General features: G+C 38.5%; 1 protein-coding gene across 1 annotated transcript; it reads left to right on the plus strand.

The window, feature by feature from the left end:
- Window positions 1-1174: 1174 nt before the first annotated feature.
- On the plus strand, window positions 1175-18985 carry GALC (galactosylceramidase; the record flags this gene model as incomplete). Its single annotated transcript, XM_039382804.1, has 8 exons — window positions 1175-1422; window positions 2319-2387; window positions 4294-4357; window positions 5977-6090; window positions 7493-7632; window positions 9857-9895; window positions 12644-12771; window positions 18830-18985. Coding segments are annotated over exons 1-8 (878 nt in total), but the record flags the coding sequence as incomplete, so codon positions are not given.
- Between the last annotated feature and the right edge of the window lie 1242 nt (window positions 18986-20227).

Consider the following 20227-nt stretch of genomic DNA (forward strand, 5'->3'; position numbering starts at 1 on the left):
ATAAACAGGAAACGTCAGCCAGGTAATGTCATCACTGAGACATTAGATCCCTAAATGACAAGAGCCGCAGAGGCTCGAGTAAGAGCATTCTTTATGGCTAGAAACGTGCAAAACCTGGGCTTTTCCACAACGTCCGCAGGACATCAGCAACGGCACCTTCTGGTGCCTCATTCCTCCTTTGGGCACACGAAGCATCTCCTCTGTAACACACTGTCAGCACACTGAGAGCTCCCCATTATGAATTTTATAGGACAATCAAGCTGATTGTCGAGCTCCTGAATACTTTCCTCTGAGCCGAATGCTTGTATGCCAGAGTCTGAGGGACCACTCTGGCTATCCCCACGGAAACTTTGGGCGTGTGGCACCAGCTCAGCTGCTCACGCTTTGCTGCGGCTGCCCCACAGCGCGCCCCTGAAGGCGTAAAACAGAAAGGCTCCTTCAGCCCCTTATATGTTAAACTCCACTTTCAGGATCGCTCTCTGGGGTCGTGTTGACGCAGCTGAGGCCAACCGGGATTCCCCGGGAAGGGCAGCCGGGCCGCGCCTCTGCGGGACTGGCGCGGGCCCAGGGCCGCTCCCTGCCGCTTCCCCCACGGCGATCAAAGGTCCTTCTCACAGCGCGCTGGAATGTGCTCCTTCAAAGCGCCGACTTGTGCCGACTCTTCAAAGGATTTGGTGGCAGCCTGAGAGCAGGGCAGAACCAGGAAACTGGCTCCGAGGCGCTGGCGAGGGCCTAGGAATGAGAGTGGCACTGGAAAAGACCATTCCTCACCCAAGACAAGTACCTAGCCCTGTTAGAAGCCCCGAAAATGAGGGTCAGAGGCTCCGTAAAACAGGGTCAGCTGAGCTCTGCCCCGCCCGCACCCGGTCACTCCAGACTGAACGCAATTCCCGGTATGCTCCGACATAAACCCCTCCTCGCCTCACAGCCATCGGCTTTCCCACGCCCAAGATGGCTCCGCGATAGCTTCACTCGCCGCTCAAGGCCAGTTCCAGCGTGGCGGTGCGCGCCTCTCCAGCCTTGCCCTTTGTCAAAATGGTGACTGTTGACTTCAGCTGGGGAGGGGTTGCCCGTAAAAGCTGAAGCGTCTTCCCCTCCCTCCGCTTTTCCCTGGAGCAAGATGGCGGCGCGGGAGCTGACGCCCCGCCCCGTGGTGGTGCCAGGCGGTGTGGTCACGTGACGCGCGTTGCCGGGCAGTGCCGAGGCGCTGCAGGAACGGGGCGGGAGCGGAGCTGAGTCGGGATTGGGACTGGGATGGGGAACGTGGTTCTGCTGTGGGGTGCGATCCTGCTCGGCTGCAGCTGCGGCCTGGGACCCCCCAGGGTCGGTGCCGCTCCGCTGCTGACGGCCACCTACGTGCTGGACGATGCGGACGGGCTGGGCAGGCAATTCGACGGGATCGGGGCTGTGAGCGGCGGCGGGGTGAGCGGCACCCCCGGGGCTGCGGTGCTGGCAGCGCTAGTGCCCTCCTCGGGGCCACAGGGGACAGGGGCTGGACGTTCCGTCCCATGGGAATGTGTGGTGGCTTCGGCGGGGCCTGGGCCGGGGAGGGGGGGGTTCTGGAGGGGAGCCGTGAGGGCTGGGGGATGTGAGGACACAGACGCGACGTGATGGGGCTCGGAGGAGGAGGGCTGAGGGGAGCGGTGCGGGCAGTGGTCCTGCCTGCGAGGAGAGCTGGAGTCGGGCTCCGCTTCGCCCCAGCCCTCCAGTTTTTTTTAGGGTTGGCAGTGGCTTTTTGGGGTGCCGAGGGGCAGCCGTGTCCCGGGTGCCAGTAGAGGAGAGCTAAGCCAGGATGGGCTTTTCTGTAGAGGGTCTTCGTAGCTCCTCGTCTCCGCGTCTTAAAATGCTGGAAGAGCCAACGGCCGGTCGTCGTCTCTCCTGTGGTCCAGTCAGCAGAGCCGTGAAATCCCTGGAGTTTTTACTCACTCATGGACCTGCTGGGATGCTTTCCTTGCCCTTCTGCCTCTGTGCCTCCTGTTGCCTTTGATATACGGTGAACCGAAGCAGGGAGAAATGATACCGGGAGGGAGCTGTGTTTTCGTGCCATAAGCCTGTGTGGTCTCTGTTTCTCTGTTCTCTGGACTCTCTTTGCAGTGAATTGCAGGTAACCAGAGTACAAGGCAATTGCAATCTGCAAAGCCAGAAATGCACGGTTGAAGGGTTAGAAACACGTTTGTGTAGGGGCTTAGCTGAGTTCCTGGTGCTATAATTATTTTTGTAGGTTTGTTAGCCATGTGAAAGTCCTAGACTGAAAAACTGGGACATACTTAAGCATTTGAGTTGGGTTTTCATATTTTCATGTTTTCTTTCCATTTTAGGCCACGTCTAGACTTCTGGTGAACTACCAAGAACCTTACCGCTCCCAGATTTTAGATTACCTGTTCAGGGTAAAGTTGGTTTCACTGCTACAGTAATGTTTAATTTCATGCAGAATTTGTGATTGTGTAATGTTAGAACCCCAACTATAGCATATTTAATGCTACCTGAAATTAGACAATATCCTTTCTTATAAAGAATCTACTTTAATGTTGATTGTTACCAGAACCTTAAATTTTAGCTGTTGTTTTTGACAACCAGGATTTTGTTCAAGAGTCTGTTTGTTCAAATTACTATGAAAATTCCTTTCATGTTTTCAAAATATGTTTTAAAAATACATTTTCAAAAATGTATTAAACATACATTGATCATCCATGGGAAATCATCCATGAGAAATCATTTTTATGGCTAAAATGAGGATTTTAGCTGTTCTTAGTGATGACAGTAAGTGGGTCTTTGAGGCAGTTTTGATTTTTTTGGAGTACATACAGATAGATTAACGTAACATGAAAATGACTCTGCAGCCTGCATGATTTTAGTAGCTTATCTATTCCAAACTAGTCTCAAATATAACTGCAGTTACTCTAGAAGGTGTGTAAATATTATTGGTTTGTAAGCTGCCTTAGTTAGCAAGTGTAACCTGTGCAGTTCCCCAACTTATTATAAGGCAAGATTATTGCACTGGACATTAATAGCTTGTTTTGCCTTTGGCACTGTAAGTTACTCTGCTGGAAGAGGATGTCATGTCACTTTCAAGTAATGCAATCCAGATGGCTGGAGGGGAATAATTTACTGCGTAGTTTAAAGAATTAAAGTGTAGAGTAAGGCATAATGTGTGACTGAGCAATCAAACCCTATGTTTTTTGGAGACTGAAGCTGTGTGTTACTAATACAAGTTTTCTGAAGGAATCAATAGGCACGTGATAAAAGAAAATCTAGTTGAGAGATTATGATTTTCAAAGAATTTTTGACATGTTCTTTCACCAAAGCCTCTTAAGCTGTTATACTGTGGAGGGAGTATACCTTTCCTTATTCTCCTTGCCTTTTAATGTCAGTCAACTTTTGTGATGGGGATGGGAGAACAAAAGTATTGGAAGTTTAAAATCAGAAATCTCGGGAAGAGAAACGGTAAATTGGAAAAACGTACTTTTTATTTCAAAGCAAGTAAAAAAATCCAAAACTTGTAAGCCAAACAAACTATTGTCTATGCAACTTATTTTTTTAATCAAAATGCGTTGTGATGTCTTACAACATTCTTTTAGATACCAGAATTATATTTGGGTAATTCCGTGTAGGAGGCCAGTGGTTATTAAAATAATGATTAATCATAACTTCTGGCTTGAGCAACTCTTAAGCCACTAATGGCTGGAAGAACATACTAGGAGTAGGGTCACCTATATGAGCTTGAATTTTATATTTGTTTCCACCAGTCAGATGCCAGGGGAGGGGGATAATGGATTAGGTGGGTTTTCCATTGTGGTGGGTTTTTTCCCCTCACTTGCCTTTCTGCATCTGGTTAGCAGATTATTTCTGACCTGTATGTATGTTCTGTCACATAAGCAGGGTAACCCTTTATACCAAAGAATAAATTATTTACAGAGACATTAACTTCAATAATTTGATTTTAAAAGGAAACAAATTTAACTTCTAATAACACTGAAATACTGTTGTGTTCCTCATGTAGCCCACATCCTACTTGAAGAGGGGTTCAGTATTTGCTTGAGCATAACCAATTTAAAATCTGCACAGTTGTGGAGGTGTGTTGTTAACAGTGCAAGAGTCAATGAAACCTGTTAAAGACCAGTGTACTATTTACACTGCTCGGTTTCCTTTTGAAGCAGAACTCTGTGTATCTCTCATTACATTTATAATAGGTGTTTAAAAAAAAATTTTTAGCATACTCAAAATTGTATCCTTACTTAACACATTCTTCTTAACAGCAGGATTCTCTTTGGTTTTGTCTCTCTTTTTTTCTAGCCTAATTTTGGTGCTTCTTTACATATTCTCAAAGTAGAGATTGGAGGTGATGGGCAGTCAACAGGTATGGATTTTGCGTGAGCAGCGTTTAACTTCTTGTTTCAGTGTTGCTGTAAGTAACATGTCCTGCACACATCAGTTTAGCTGAGACATGGAAATGCAGTCTGTAGTTGTACTGTAGTTGCAAAAAACCAATGTATCTGCTAACTTGTAAAGAGAGATTTATACTAACCTTATGGAGACAGTTCTCACTATCATATGGTTAATGGGTTGCATTCTAGAGCAAATGAGTTCTTTTTTTTTTTTCCCCCTCTAGTAGCTTTCTGCATTGCAGCACATTTCTCAAACACCAGTTTTGCAATACTTAGAAGCATGAAAATGCAAAGACAGCTGGTCAGAAGCAATGACATTTCTTTGGTTTAATGAGCTGCTACATTTCACTGGAGTGGCATTGGCTGACGGTCGCTACTATTTTTTTTCTTTTTTTTTGCCTGAGCAGAATTGCAAATGAAAATGTCTTGGTGAAATTTGCCTAGCCGACTACATTCACATATAAGAGAAACTGTTTAGTAACTGCTTGTAATCAGAAGCTGAGAAGCAGTGATGACAGTTCTTATCTTTCTTCTCTTTTCCTTTATTTTATCTTTCCCCAAAGTAAGTCTGGCCACATCAAGAACAGACTTTAACCAGACACAGCTGATAAACAGAAAGTACAGAATCTGGTTTTGTGACATTATATATATATTTATTTGTAATGCCTGTGTTTGTATAATTAGATACTGTTTTTTGTTCTTTGGTTTACTTTCTTTTACAAAAATTAACATGATGAAAAGTGCTATACTGGATTTAAAAGCTCAGTATTTGTTAATGAGTTGCTGGTGAGAGGAGAAAGGAGATGTCTTCTGGCAGAAGTCGAAATTTGGAATTTAATTATTCTGTGTTACTAAGGTAAAAATATCAATCCTATTTTTTGTAATGAAATGTCCTGTTTAAGCAGGCTTCATTAGAAAAAAAGTCTCATTAAAAGAGGTCTCTGCATATATTTTAGCATAAATAATTGTTGCAGTTGTGTACACAAGTTATAACTTGACTTTCGTGTATGATGGCTTCCCTTGCAACACTGATTCTTTTGCACCTTTCTAGTTTGTTTACCTTTGCCTGAGGAAAATCAGTATATGGTGTTCAATTCCAAAAACTCTTCCTGCAGTCACTGAACACCATGGAAATTATAAACTGCACTGCATCTTTTACTGTAAAAATAAAAACTCCCTATTTCCTATGATTGAAACATCTCATTGTAGTTCCTTTCTTTTTTCTCCCTGGACCTACCTTGCCCAGAATAAACAAACTATAACCTTCTTTTGTTTGTTTTTTTGGTTTAGAAATAATCCGCTTGTTTAATTTTTTTTAATCACATCTGATGTTAAAAGCAGGCAGAGTCCCTTAAAAATCAAAAATATTAAATTTATGCTAAGTTAATATGCTAATAACAGAGGGTGGCAAGTCTTGCATGTTCCCTCCCACTCTTCATTTTGCTCTGAAATACATACCAAAGAACTTGTGAACCATGTCGGAGATATGTACTTGCATACTATGGCAGTGAGCAATACAGCAAACTTTGCCATGTGTAACAGCTTATGACACAGAGGATAATTGTGAGCTACCTGTCTCTTTCCTTCCTAGATGGTACTGAACCCTCCCATATGCACTATGAAAATGATGAGAACTACTTCCGGGGCTATGAATGGTGGCTGATGAAAGAAGCTAAAAAGAGGAACCCCGACATTAAACTGATTGGTAAATTGCTTCAAGCTTTAAGATTTAAATGCTTTTTTATTCCTCTGACTAAATTACCTATCTCTCACACTTAATTAACATAATCATTTTAATGGGCAGATATTTTGATGTTGCAGCAAAGTGGAATCTCTAATTTATTAAGCTTGCCTTGATGCTTCACTTACTTACCATGTTTCACTTTGTTACAGTAGCACAATATCCTTATGTTGCACTACTGTAACAAGAAGCATAGGGCAAAAATGTCTAATAATTTGCTTGTATCAAGTAACATTAATGCTTAGAATGTATCACAGCAATGAACATGGATGATTTATCGTGAGAGGTGAATTTCTGAATAATAGAGTAGAAAAATTGGGAGGGATAAAATAAAGTTATTAGAAGTATAAATCTGTAAATCTTATACACACTTCATTCAATTATATGTTCTTATTACAAACTGATCACCCCCTCCCCACTTTAGTGGTTCTGGTCTGCTGCTTTGTGTTACGTATGTAGTTGAGTTGTAAGAGGAGCTTCTTGTCTTCCTGTTTTGATCGTGAGTTGTGTATGTACTGTGACAACACAGGTGTGGAACCCTAGATTGTATTTTCAAAATACAAAATGTATTTCACACAAAACAATGTAAGAACAGGTAAGAAATGTGTCAGTTAAAAGGTGTCTAATGCCCCGGTCTTCCAGGGGTCAGGCTTTACCATATCCAGCCACAGAGCATGACTTGGTGCAGGATTTGTCGGTCAGGTTCTGTTAAGCTTACTATCTATGACTAATTGTGACTATTGATAACAACCCTCTTCCCTCAGATCAAGCTCTCAACAAAGGAAGGAGGGTTTACCTTTAAATTAGCCTATGGTATCTTGTACAAGTCAGCTGAAAACTTAGCAGCATCTGGTTAGGTTAATTTTTTTTTCTTCCTTACTACAAGATCTACTAAACAGCTGAGACTTCGAAATTTTTTTTCATGATCCTAATCTTCCTTCTTCTATTATGATCTGATCATCACTTCTGAAATTCATATTCAGGAGATTAACAACTTTTTATGTTCAGTATTGATTCCTTGTCTTTAACTTTGTAAATTTTTATCCTAAAATCTTCAGATTTTTAAACCTATTAGGGCTAATACCATACAATTGAAGGATTTTATGTAGTCAGTCTAGTTGTTCTTTAGTAATGAAGGCTTTCTAGCTCAAAAAAACCCAAACAGATATTAGAGCATACTCTCCACTTAAATAAGTTATGTTTCATTCATTAAATAAGTTATGTCTCAATTCTTCACTGGAACTAAGTGAATTTGAAGTGCATGTCTGCTTCTTCATTTTAGGTAAATTACACCTTGCTATTGAAACTTTCTGAGTAATGTAGACCAACCACTTACCTTATTAATTTGTTTTTCTTCTCTTTCCAGGATTACCTTGGACATTTCCAAGATGGATAGGGAAGGGTGAAAACTGGCCCTATGACTATCCAGATGTCACTGCTTACTATATTGTTTCTTGGATATTAGGAGCAAAACAGTATCACGATTTGGATATTGATTATATTGGGGTCAGTAATGCAAAATCTGTATATTTTATCTATCTTCATTCCTAAGATCTTGGTCTTGTCTCTCTATTTGTTGATTATTGGAGGAGGAGGATGGAAAGAGAATTTTTTTTTTTTAAATTGCAGTTTTATCTTGTTCTGTTTCCAGGGAAAGGCAGAAGTTATGTTAGTTTACAGTCTTTCTGCAGTGATGGCTGTTAAAGCAGAACCAGTGTCAAATGGCTCCGACCTTCCCAATTCTAGAACAAAGTTGCCAGAGAATCTGAATGTTCTGAAATCTTTTCCTTTTGTCCCTTGCTTTTTCTGCTTGGGTTTCAGCAGTTACCAGCTAATGAAAAGCATTAGTTAAGACAGTTTGTGGAAGTCAGCTAACATGACTTCTTAGCATAAAATATGGTTGTTATTTTGCAGAAGAGCAATCCTCTACAACTTCTTCCATTTTTTCCTGCATTATTTATAGTACTTAAAGATGCATATCTTACAGTACATTGTAACTGCTATATTGTGCTACAGTGCAATATATGGAAGATAGTAAATGAATGTTTGAGGAAAAAATGTCATAATTTGGAAATGAGAAGGAGAAGCAGACAATCTGGAAAAACACTTTTCGAGTTCATTATTTGACCAAGAAAGTGTGTGGCTAAGATTCCTCTAAAATCAGTCCTGTACTTACTGAACACTTGTTTTGGACTTTGAAGTGTTTTTATATGAGATAGTTTAAAAGCAGAAAAGCTGAAAATCACTTCAGCAGTCCAGAACAAAGCTTCTAAAACTGTTCCCATCCCTCAAAAGAGATCTGACCTTTCTGCTGTAATGTGGGAAGGTGTACCTCATGTATATGTCCTCTGGAGTGCATCCCCCTTGATGTTCCTCACTTATTTCAGCTGGGTCAGTCTTGCACTGTGGGTAACACAGTGATGCTTCAGCAATTCAGTTGTGGAGACAGGGAGAACAAACTACTGTTACTTTTTTCTCTGTCCTGTGCTCTTGGACTAGAAGGTAAGTTCTGCGCTTCATATATTTGAGTAATGCTCGACTTCTGTTTTGTTGCTTCATGGTACTTGGCCTTCAGAATTCTTTCCTTCTAAGAAAATGGAGTTTCTACTTCTATAGGAAGTGTGGTGACATTGCATATTATTCAATTTCTTTGTGGGTATAACCTGAAATACATGAAATCAGTGAGGTCTGTGAAGGCTCAGAAACCGTCAGAACAATTTTAATGCTGTTATGATTCTTCATTGTTAGCCTTTACCATTCTCTTTGTTTATAGCACTTGTTCTATATTGCTCTTTACTTTATGATGAGATGAGCCTTTCAGTAAGTAACTTTTTTACTGGCTCATTTCAAAAGTCACATGTTAGCATTTATTGAAAGATCTGGAAATACCAAAATCAGTGGGGCTTATCCCATCTGCAGGAAACTGCTTGTACATGGTTGTGTAATCTAATCCTATGGGGGATACTTTCACCTTTACTGGTGAATGTGAGTCGATGTTCAGGTTGCGGTTAAAAAACAACAACAAAAGAAACAAGGTTTCTGCTTATACATTTTATAGGCTAGGAGATTTGCTAGAAAGGATTCCTTTCCTTTCCAAAATTCAAAATTCAAAAATGTATTCCTGCTTTTGAATTTTGAGCCATGTTTAGCTTAAACACTCTTTCCATAAAAGTTGGAAAATTTAGAAATGAACTCATTTTGTGTCTGTTTACTTAAACTATGCTAGATATCTTTTGTGTTTGAGTTTGGATGTAGTCCTGTGTAAATTAGAAAGAGCTGTAATCTTCATTGAATTGTTCAATATGTGACTTATTCTTACTCTCCGATGTCATTGTATTGCAACAGGGCCCATTCATTAGGTCACACTTTGAAGCCACAGTGTGTTTCTTGATGATTCCTAACAAACTGTAGACCAGTTGGTAACAGAGTCATGTGTAACACTGCTACCATTGTAGAGCTCAAGCAGCTCTAGCACTCTTTTCAGCAAGAAGGCAATCAGGAGATCTTACAGAAAGATAAAAACCCAGCTATTATGAACTTCCATACAGAATTTTCCCCTGAAAAGCTGATAACCTTTTAACTCTGATAACCAGAACACTTTCCTCTAGCACACCGAAAACATGGAGTTGATTAATGGATTGTATAATCTCACATATATATAAATAAAATCTTCCATTATGCATTAACATATCCTGATTTTTCTAAATGGATTTTTACTTTTCCTTTATAGATATGGAATGAAAGGGCATTTAGTAGCAAATACATTAAGGTATGTGTTTTTTTCTTATTTTTGTAAAGTGAAATGCTTGTCTTATCATGTGCAAACAATTAGCTTTTCTGAATTTGCCTAGTAAAGAGACCCTAATTCTGCAACTACTTCACTTACTGAACTCTGTTTCTTGTAGTTGCACGCATGGAATGCTAAACTGATCAGATCTCTAGGTTGTAAAGCAAGTCAGACTTTCACATTTTAATGGACACTTCAGTCAATGTGTCTGAAATCATACAAATTTGTATCATCTTCATACTGGCTTGGATATAGCTAGAAGTCCAAGATCTAGAATTACTTAAAATTCTGTAGCAAAGTTCTGAGGTTATAGTACCTTAAATATTGCTATAAACCTCCAGGTTCTTATTTTATGGAAAACATAGTAAATGCTCTGTGTTTTTAGCTGTGCAAAATTCAGTACCTTTTGTTCTAAAAGGTTGGAGGAACACAATATTTCACATAACCAGCCTCGAATCTCTAATATTTCTCACTGCTGAATGCCCCCGCTACCCCCTGCCATGCTTTGAAAACTCTCTTCTGTTTGTTACATTATCTTGCAGTGAAATCTTAAGTACAAGCTTCTGGTTTCTTCCTTTCCTTGGTGTTGCTTCGAGGCTAAGAAGCAATAGAGTTACTTCTTAAAAGCAGATAAGACTTATAGAATGGCTTGACTTGGAAAGGACCTTAAAGATCATCTGGTTCCGACGCCCCTGCCATGGGGAGGGACACCTTGCACTAGACCATGTTGCTCAAAACTCCTTCCAGCCTGGCCTTGAACGCTTCCAGAAACGATGCACCATTTCTCTGGGAAACCCGTTCCAGTGCCTCACCACACTTAAAGAATTTATTCCTTATACTGATCTAAACTTACCCTCTTTCAGTTTGAAGCCATTCCCCCTTGTTCTATCACTACATGCTCTAGTAGAAAAGTCCCTCTCCATCTTTCCTGTAGGCTCCCTTCAGGTACTGGAGGCTGCAGTTAGGTTGCCCTGAAGTCTCTTTTCCAGGCTGAACGATCCCAACTCTGTGTCATGTCACCTGGAGGCTTTTTCCACTGTCTTGGCTTCCTAGTGTGGGGAGAAGGAATGTGGAGAACAAGCTGTCAAGTCTAGGTGCAGCATTCATTTGGAATGCTGTTGAATTGAGCTTTTGGCTTGTAGAGCTTAATATTTAGTTTAACCTTTATTCTTAAAATCACCCAAATATTTACTGAAAAATTTTGGCCTGTTCTTCACTGTATGTTAACTGATAAAAGTTGGGGTTTTTTTAACACCTGTTTTACCATTCATTCTTTTAGTGTCACATGTCACCTATTCTCTAATCAGCATGATAATTCTATTTGCAATTTGCCATTTTGAAAAAGGTCAATTTACTGAAGTGTGCTGCTGCACATCAAACGTTTTCTGTAATGTCTGTTAACTAAGAGCTTATCTGTTATGTATTTATCTTAATTGTAAGAAGTTATTTTAGTTAGTTCATCCACTAAGGCATTAGTTATGTTTCTTATTAAGTAGAAAAAAAAAATGAGGATTCTAATGCTTATAAATTCTTGTTCAAGAAGATCCTGTTCCTCCAATTATATTTTTAAATACTGCCATTTTAATGCTAGAATTTAAGGAGTATCTGTACATAAACATGAGTACTTTGTGTGGGGGAACTGTTCTGCATATGTCATTGTGGAATGCATTTTGAGTGTCTGCAGTTCTATGTCCTTAGTACTTATCTTTCAGCTTGGAAGTTCTGCAACTGTTCCAGTCATTTTGTTCTTCTGAATTATCTCTATGGTTAGGCAATATTTCCCAGTGTCTAGCTATCTAGAAAGCTTTAAATTGTGGCGACCTTCTAGCTTTATGATTTTTCTTCTGGTAAACTTTGTGTTTCAAAGGCTTCAAACAGCTGAACAGAACTTCGTTGCTACTTCTCTTCTTCTTAGTAAGTTTTATGTCCTTTAGATCTAGGCTTTTATTGTCATCAACACTTGGACTTTTATTTCTGTCCTTAGTTGACTATATGAAAAATGGAGATTCTCCCTATTCTTCTTCTTCTATTGCTAGAGGGCTATTATGAGAAATTATTTAAGGATTCATACTTATTGATCTTTGAGTGGTTGGAAAAATCTTTCTTTTTTTTCTTCAATAAAATGGGCTGTGAGAAGAGTGTTTAGGTGCTCTTCACTTGAACAGGACAGGTGTTAGGCAAAGATTTCTGTTCCTATAGAGAACTGCATGGTTACAAGGTCTTTTCTGTTTTAAAACTTCAGTCCCCATTTTCTCAATATACTTTTTTGGGGATCAGGTTAACTTTCACTTTTTTCACTTGTGGAGGTATGTCCACTGCCACATCCAGCCAGTTGTTATTTTTAGATCAACTTAATATGACTGACTTTATGATAAATCCATTACTTACGTGTAATGAATTGCATGCATGCATGGAGTCAGTATGTTGAGAGTGTCCAAGTGGAGTATTTGTATGCACATGGGGTGTCAAAAGTAATCCAAGTGATGAGAAGCCCCTTTTTGTGTAATGACTGTCTGAATATCATAGATAACCCTTCAGCTTTAAAAATACTTACCATTAACTTCGTCTTAGTTGTCATTTGAGAAGTGAGAACTTATCTTATCCATCTTGGTCTGAAGATAAATGCTTTCACTGATGACTCCTACAGTTCTTAAATTGTTTTCAGTCTTAAATTTTCATGTTGCCTTACTGATGAAGGCTGTACTTTAAGTGGTGTTGTCTGTTACTAAGGTGCTTCGACATTCTTTGGACAGACTGGGTCTAATGAACATTGGCATCATCGCTGCGGATGGAGATTGGAACGTTTCAAAGGAGATGATAGTTGATCCCTATCTTAATGATGCTATTGAGGTAGTCGGGTAAGTGTGGGAGAAGGGAGGCATTTTAAACATGGCTTATTGCTTCCTCTCTTTAAGTAAGTTTTCATCTCCATTTTCAAGAGTCATATATTCTTACTTCATACTTCCTAGCCGTTCCCATTTTTTTCATCATCATGTACAGTGGTGATGGATTATTCTTTCTTGTCTTCTTCTCTTTCAGTTTAGTGCATGTGTAAGCTGACCTTACCACTCTTCCATTATTTCTTTCAAGTATCCATTTAGGAACTGTGTTTTAGGCTTCTTAGCAATAGTGAATGACAGGAAACTTCTAACTAACCTGCATGTGCATCTTCAAAGCCAGAAAAACTTCAGACTGAGTTCTTGGTCTTCAATTGGTTTTAATTTCAGGTAAACTTGAACTTTCACAGTGGAACTTATCACCCTGGGACTTCCTGTGCTTGTGGTATTCCCTGGTACATGTTTGTGATTTTTCTGGTCATATCTTAAATCTAGAATTTTCTGTTTTGTTGCTTATATCTGATAACAGATAGTATTAAAAGTGCACACAGAGACAGTAAAATAGAAGTAAAAACAAACATCCAAACTTTGTAAACTAATACAACCTATCTCAATTTTGGCAGCTAGGAATGCCCACTGTTGCAGTTTTGGCAAATACCAACTCGATTGTTTGCCTTCACTCTTGTTCCATAATACAGTTTCTTACTACTTTGCTTCTGTCAACTGGCTTGATACTTATTCTGCTGCTCCTGCTTTCTTTGTAATCTCTGGTTTCTCAAAACTATAAATAGTTTTTTAAAACTTACAACATGTCCCAAGTGGAAATGAGCTATATCTGTATAAATTGCTCACTTGTGTTACATTTGTTAACTTATCCATGTTGTTAACCTTACTGTGATAAAAACATTTTTGTGGTCACTAGTGTACCAGTTATCCTCTGTATGTAAGGAAGTGCGATATGCTCATCTTTGTTTAAATTAATGCATGATTCAAGGGTTATAGTCAGTTAAGCAGGGATTTTATAAAGAAACTACTTTCATATGTGTTGAGCTTGTAAACACGGATCACCTGGAAGTGGCTGCCAGAGAAATACAAATTATAGTGTCAGCATTGAGTAACTCCTTTGTTTTAAAAATTTAGAACTTTCCCAGGTTAGGCAAGACTTGCACCTCAGGTAGTTATAGTGCATTAGGAAATGTTTTACTAATGATTTCCATGCCAATACAACTTGCAGAATGAATGCATTGTGTGTATGGTTCTTATTTCTTTAAGAGCTTGACAGAATCAAGGCTAGGAGTACCTGTTTTTGCTTGTGCCTTTAGAACCACAGATGTGTTTTAGTTGTTCTTTAAGATGAAAGTTCTTTTTGTAAGAGGTTTTTCTTGAATGTCACAGAGATTTTTCCCCAACTCCCCCTGCCACTGCTGATCACAGAAAAGGAACAGTTAGGTTTTCCTGTGCAGTGGTGTTATCTGTCAAGAAACTAAGGGTAGTACAAAGCAAGAGCACCATGTTTCTGAGCCAGTGCTGATTTTAAGATACCAGCTATCAGAGTTCTTGCTGACCTAGTGAAAGATAATAATATTTAGGCATCTGTCCTTCAAATGCTAAGGTTCATGAAGTTGCTAGAAGTCAGCTGTATCTGTATGTCTCTTAGATAACCATGTCTAGTTGTTTGCAAAATCTGCTATTCAGTCTGTTTTCCTAAATAGCCTTAAATTCTTTCCTCAGAAATCCTTTTCTGTATATTCTTCTGTAATCTCTTTCCAGGTATAACCTCTCAGTGACTTTTTCTTAGTTCTTTTTAGTGTGGAATGGAGACCTGGGTTTAAATTTCTATATTGTCTTATTTAGAAATTATCAACAGAATTGAAGTGATTGCTTTGGCATCCATCCACAAAAAGTAACTGCCCTTTCCTTCTCTTTTCTGTTTCCTTTAATTTTCAGTTTTCCTTTTTGTTGTTGTTGTTGTTGGTTGTTGTTGTTGTTGTGGTTGTTTTTTTTTTTTTTTTGCATCAGGTAATTTTTACCTTGATACCATTGCTCCCTGTGGAGCTTTAGCCCTGCCTAAAATACCATTTGTAGTCTGATGGATATCTAAGGTAAATTTTAAGGTAAATGGGATGTGGGGAGAATCAGAAGGCTGGAAGTGAGAATTCATGAGTGAAGTTAGACAGCTTAACAGAAAAAGCAAAAGCTGTGTCTGCAAGCAAAGCAAAATGTAAACTTCCAGAATTTTGTTAAAGACATCAAATGGGATTGTTCCTAATATAAGCCAGTAATCTGCTCCCTGACTGCACTTTTCTATCTACCTAGTTGGAAGGTGTATGGCATCCACTGATTTCACTTTGCCCACACAGGTGATCATCTTGTTGTAGGAAGCAAACATCCTTGTCAGACATGATTTGCCCTTGGTAAATCCATGCTGCTGTTCCCAATTGTCCTCCTACCCTTCTAGTGCTTTGACATGGCTTCCAGGAAGACTTGCTCTGTGACCTTCCTGGAGGCTGTGGCTAGATTGATGGCACTGTAGTTTTCCAGATCCTTCTTCTTGAAGGTGGACATTAAAACTCTTTGTCTCTAGTCATCAGGAACCTTCCCTAATTGCTTAATAGATTAGCCTTTTTATGTATAAGTCTGAAAACCAAATACTGCCTTATTCTAAAGCAAGATGTAATGAAAAGTACAACACATAAGTATACTGTTGGTAATGTTATTAGTAGTAACATTGTGTTCAGCTGAAGTTATTAAAACTTTGGGGGAGGAAATCTTGATGTTTCAGGCTGCTCAGACTGCACATAACCTAGTTCGTATTCTGATCTGTGAAAAAAAAATATTGCAGCACTTCTTTCTGCAGATAGTGTGCCCTAGTGTAAGAGAAGATTGTATCTGGTAGAAATATACAGAATTATTTGAAGATACTTGGGCATTTGATGTTACATGAATTTACAAGTACAGCAAATGCTGTTTAGGGGACCTCTGCGTCATTAGTACATCATCAGATTTGGTGTTACATGGCATTTTAGATTTGTTTTGTTGACTTTCAAGGTCTTAAAATGTCTCTAGGGAAGTGTGAAGTAGTTGCAATTTTAAAGCTTGACATACAACACAGTTGAGTAATAAGGTGTGTACATGTCCGGGGTTTTTCTTGTTTCTTTCGTTGTTTGTGTTTAGGAAGAGCTCAGCTCAATTCTGTTGTTTCACTGTTAAATTGAAATAGCTGATTAGCAGGAAAAATAGGGGGAATCAACTCCTGTTCTTAATTGAATGTTTACTGTGCTTTTGCAAGGTTTATACATTATAATTCAGTTGTCCTTGCCTCGTATGTGGTCCTTGTAGCTTAACAGTCAGCATTGTAACATCTAAGTGCCTGATCTGCCAATAGAGTATCTTGCATGAAATGTGATACAATTTGTATTTATCTGTAGTTTTGTGTCTGTAAGAAAAGAACAACCAAATGTTTTTAATGTCTCCTGTTTTCATGTACTTTAGGGTTTGGTATGGTAGAGGAAGAAGGTGTCCTTCTTTGAAGGCACTTTGTGCTTGACAGTCTAGTACATTTTGTTTCTTGTAATAGTTGTCCAGGTTGCAAAAACAAGAATCGAAACATAATTTTTTTTTTTAGCTATGTTCAAATAGTGCTGAAGAAGATGCTGCCTTTCCCAATTAAGGTGTTAACAATTTGAAAAACATTTTTTTTATTTGTCCCTTCTCTCTGTTCTTTGCTCTCCTTTTTTTTTCCAAGCTGTTGAGGTACACATTGGATAAGCGTGGTCTGGAGCAGGTGAGGATCATAGCCAGCGATAGACTGTGGGAGCCCATTTCCTTTGTCTTGCTGATTGACTCTGAGCTACATGGAGTGGTCGATGTGATTGGGTAGGGGGTTCTCTCTTTTTCTTTCTCGGTGGTTTGTTTATAGTCTGTCTTCATCTCGTTTATAACACAGTCAAACCTTTAATTCTCTGTACTCTTACCTGCAAGGAAAGGATTGATTGTATAATCTTTCTTACTAACCCACATCAAATCACATGGCTGTTGTCCTGGCAACAGCCTCAACTCTTTTGTTGAATCGTGAGTCCTCTATTATATTGAAGATTCCTGTTGGCTGTGAATGTACTTTTGATGAACTGAAGGTTTTTTGGACAACCCTGTTTATTCTGGGGAGTTTTTTGGTTACTGTAGTTGGTATGCAAAAAGTGCTTTAGCTTTACAGCTTTGTATACAGCCTTGTATTACTAACCTCACTGGTCTGTTACTCAAATGGTTGTGATCCAGAAGTGGATTTGGGCTGTGATTCTTCTTTGAGTTACAATAATGTCTTGATTCTTAGTTTCCATTTTGTTTTGATGAGAAAGTTGTTTTTGGAAAGCATGCAACCAGCTGACTTGTTTTACTACTTCTGGACTTTTTCATATGATGCTAATATCGTGCTAGTAGACTAAATTTGACACTGATTACTGACTTGATGGCTGAATGGAAATGTGTGTAAGACTTGCTCATTAACTTTTCAATTTACAGTAGCTATAAATTTTAATTACTAGGTGCCATAAACTTGCCTGACCCAATCAAGTGCTTGAAATGTGGCAGTTCCTTGCTTCAAGTGGGGTGTTTTTCATCCTTCTTTATATATCTGACCCATAGGAGGTGTAGAAATGAAGACCTTTTCTCCAAATACAGATAGGCAGGCAGTGTCATTTACCTCTGCAATCAATCCTTCCCCCCATTCTGAACATGAACACTATCCTGGCAGTTTTTTGCAGGTGGAATCTTGGATCATGTGTGGATTACTTACTGTCTAAGTAAGCTGTAGTTGCTTAACTCTTTACAAGTGTAAGTTTTACATCCCTACTCTGATTCAGTTTTAACAGGTAGATTAAATAATCTCTTACGTATTTCAGCTTTTATTTGGCAGGGTTGTTAACACATAATATTAAACACCTTTTCAGGATATGGAGTGTGAAAACTCTGCCTTGTTTTTGCAAGCTCTGCACTTTATGCCACTACAAAAACCTTTGCTTGGTACTGAGGTAATACTTATGTTTCCAAGCCAAAGGGGAAATATACAGTAATTTGTAGAGCAGAGAAGAATGGAGCTAAAATCTCTACTGTCGGTTACATTCCCATTAGTGAAGCTAGGTATGAAGGACTACACTGGCCCATTGTCCAGTAGAGGGAAAAGAATGGAAAAAAACCCCCTAACAATCAGCCTATAAAAAGTGGTGTTTCTTGTGTCCCTGCCATGAATGTATCAATTTGTCAAGTTTCAGGCTAGTAGTAAAGGAAGTATTTATGCTTTCCTTTCCAGTGCTGATAATTTCATTTTAGTGTATGTACTTAGTGTCTTCAGTGAATATGCTAAGTATTTTTTGCAAGTGATTTAAAAAGGTTTTATTTCAGTCAGAGAAATCTCGCACAGTGAATCAGTGTTGTGATTGAATGTAATCAATAGTCTCCATTAGGAGAAAGCATCTCTCCTCATACTAAGGAAGATATTGAAAAGAAAATTAGCTTTCATTTCATTTCAACTACTTTCAATTTACACCTCTGTAACTTCTGTAGTCCAACTAGCATGCTTTTTTGAAACCTGAGTTTATTAAAAAAATTAGCTAAGTTCATCTTTAGGTCCGAAGACATTCAAACAGTTAAGTTCTTAGAATAATACCTAGTACTGTATCTTATTGTTGATTTTACAATTATTTATGGTTTTGTTTAAGATCCTATGAGTTAACATGTCTTTTCTCTGTTTAGCAGACTAGTTAGGAAAATCTTCAAGCTCAGTTTCAGGATAGAGCTTTACTTTAACAAGCTGTGGAAATTGTACAGCATCTTTAAAACTAAGTTTACTTATATGCTGTCATATATCAGAAGAAATATTCTTCTACTGATGCAAATACAATAAGCTCTGGAATGTTATGACTCCACCTTGGTCCATTTTCTTCTATTCAACTTGTAGTATTCCAAAGATATTTTGTTTCTCATTTTCAGTTTGAAGGAGATGAATCATTGCTGCTATATGTACTTCCAAACATTGACTTTTCTCTTTGTACTAAGTACTCTTTCTTTTTAAAATGTTATGTAGGGCTCACTATCCTGGGACAAAAACAGTGCAAAATGCCATATTAACTGAGAAGAAACTATGGTCTTCAGAAGATTACAGTACTTTCAATGATGAAGTAGGTGCAGGCTGCTGGGCTCGGATCCTGAACCAAAACTATGTAAATGGAAACATGACCTCGTAAGTGTTGTGCACTATTGCTCACTTTCACAACTTGGTGTGTAAGAATTCTTTAAAGTACTATATAAGACATCTATCTGCTATGGTAGGAAAGCAGGTAAACTGAAACTCGCTCTGCTGTCAGCCTGAATTCAAATATAGTAACATATGAAGTCTGCTGTCCTTAATTCTTTCTGGGGTAGAAGTTCCACAGGTTTTAGTGTATTCTTAGTTACTGTTCCACAGCATCCAATGGTTTATGCAGCTAATTTCAGATGCTTTTGAGACTGATAATAATTATTAAAAAGAGAATGTTTTTAAGAAGAACTATCCACATGAAAAACTTTGGAGAAAAATATCCATAATGCTAATTTGTCTGTATTTTTCTTAAGGTCTTGATCAAGTTATTTGTCTTTGGTCAAACGTAATATGTATGGATGTAATTATCTAATTTTGCCATTCAATTTCTTCCTCAGAATCCATTCTAAAACGCACTGTAGTCATTAATTTACTGTTCTGCACATTTTCTTTCCAAACTGAAAACTGGAAGAAAGCTGTTCTCTTTACTGGGAAATTACATAACTCCCAGTTTTAGAAGAGAATAGTAAATATAGTTTGATGTTTTTAGTACCAAACCTACTAATTTGAAAGAAAAAGTCTGATTAAAGAAAATAAGTCATCAAGATGTAATCAATATTGTTCAAAGCTTTTAGTTTTTATGTAACTTCATTTAGAAACAATAAAGAGGATTGTTTTTGTCTGAAATGGTTGAAGTGGGGCCCAGTACAAATCACTTAGATACTTGTAAAGGAAAGTTTCTTGAGTCACCTGGTTTTTACAAATTTTTTGTCTTTTCTGCAAGCTGAAGCTTTCTAACAGATTAATATTTCCTATGTGAATTCCTGGTAATTCTGATTGCCTCTTAACTTTCATATGCTTTAATGTCTTAATTTGGGATTGGTCTTTTCCCAGTGTTTTTCTGTTTTTACAAGCCCTTTCTAGTTATATATGTCCCATTTGTTTTGCAGCCTGACTACCAGGCATATATATTGTATTTATAAATTATTTTAGAATAGTTCTAAGTCTGTATATCCAACAGTGAAATTATATTGGCTTTTATATTGAAAACAGAATCTGCTTGATGAAAGGCAGCTTATCTTTCTTTGAGCTTGTTTCCTTTGAGCTTGAGTTTCCTACATCTCTTTGTAAGTTTGAAATCAGCAGAACAAGTTTGATGTGAGCATGTTGAGTTTACAAATCAAG

Source organism: Pipra filicauda, unplaced genomic scaffold, assembly GCF_003945595.2.
Source record: "Pipra filicauda isolate LSUMZ 115617 unplaced genomic scaffold, ASM394559v2 scaffold283_size971201_pilon, whole genome shotgun sequence".
In the NCBI taxonomy this organism is placed as follows: domain Eukaryota; kingdom Metazoa; phylum Chordata; class Aves; order Passeriformes; family Pipridae; genus Pipra; species Pipra filicauda.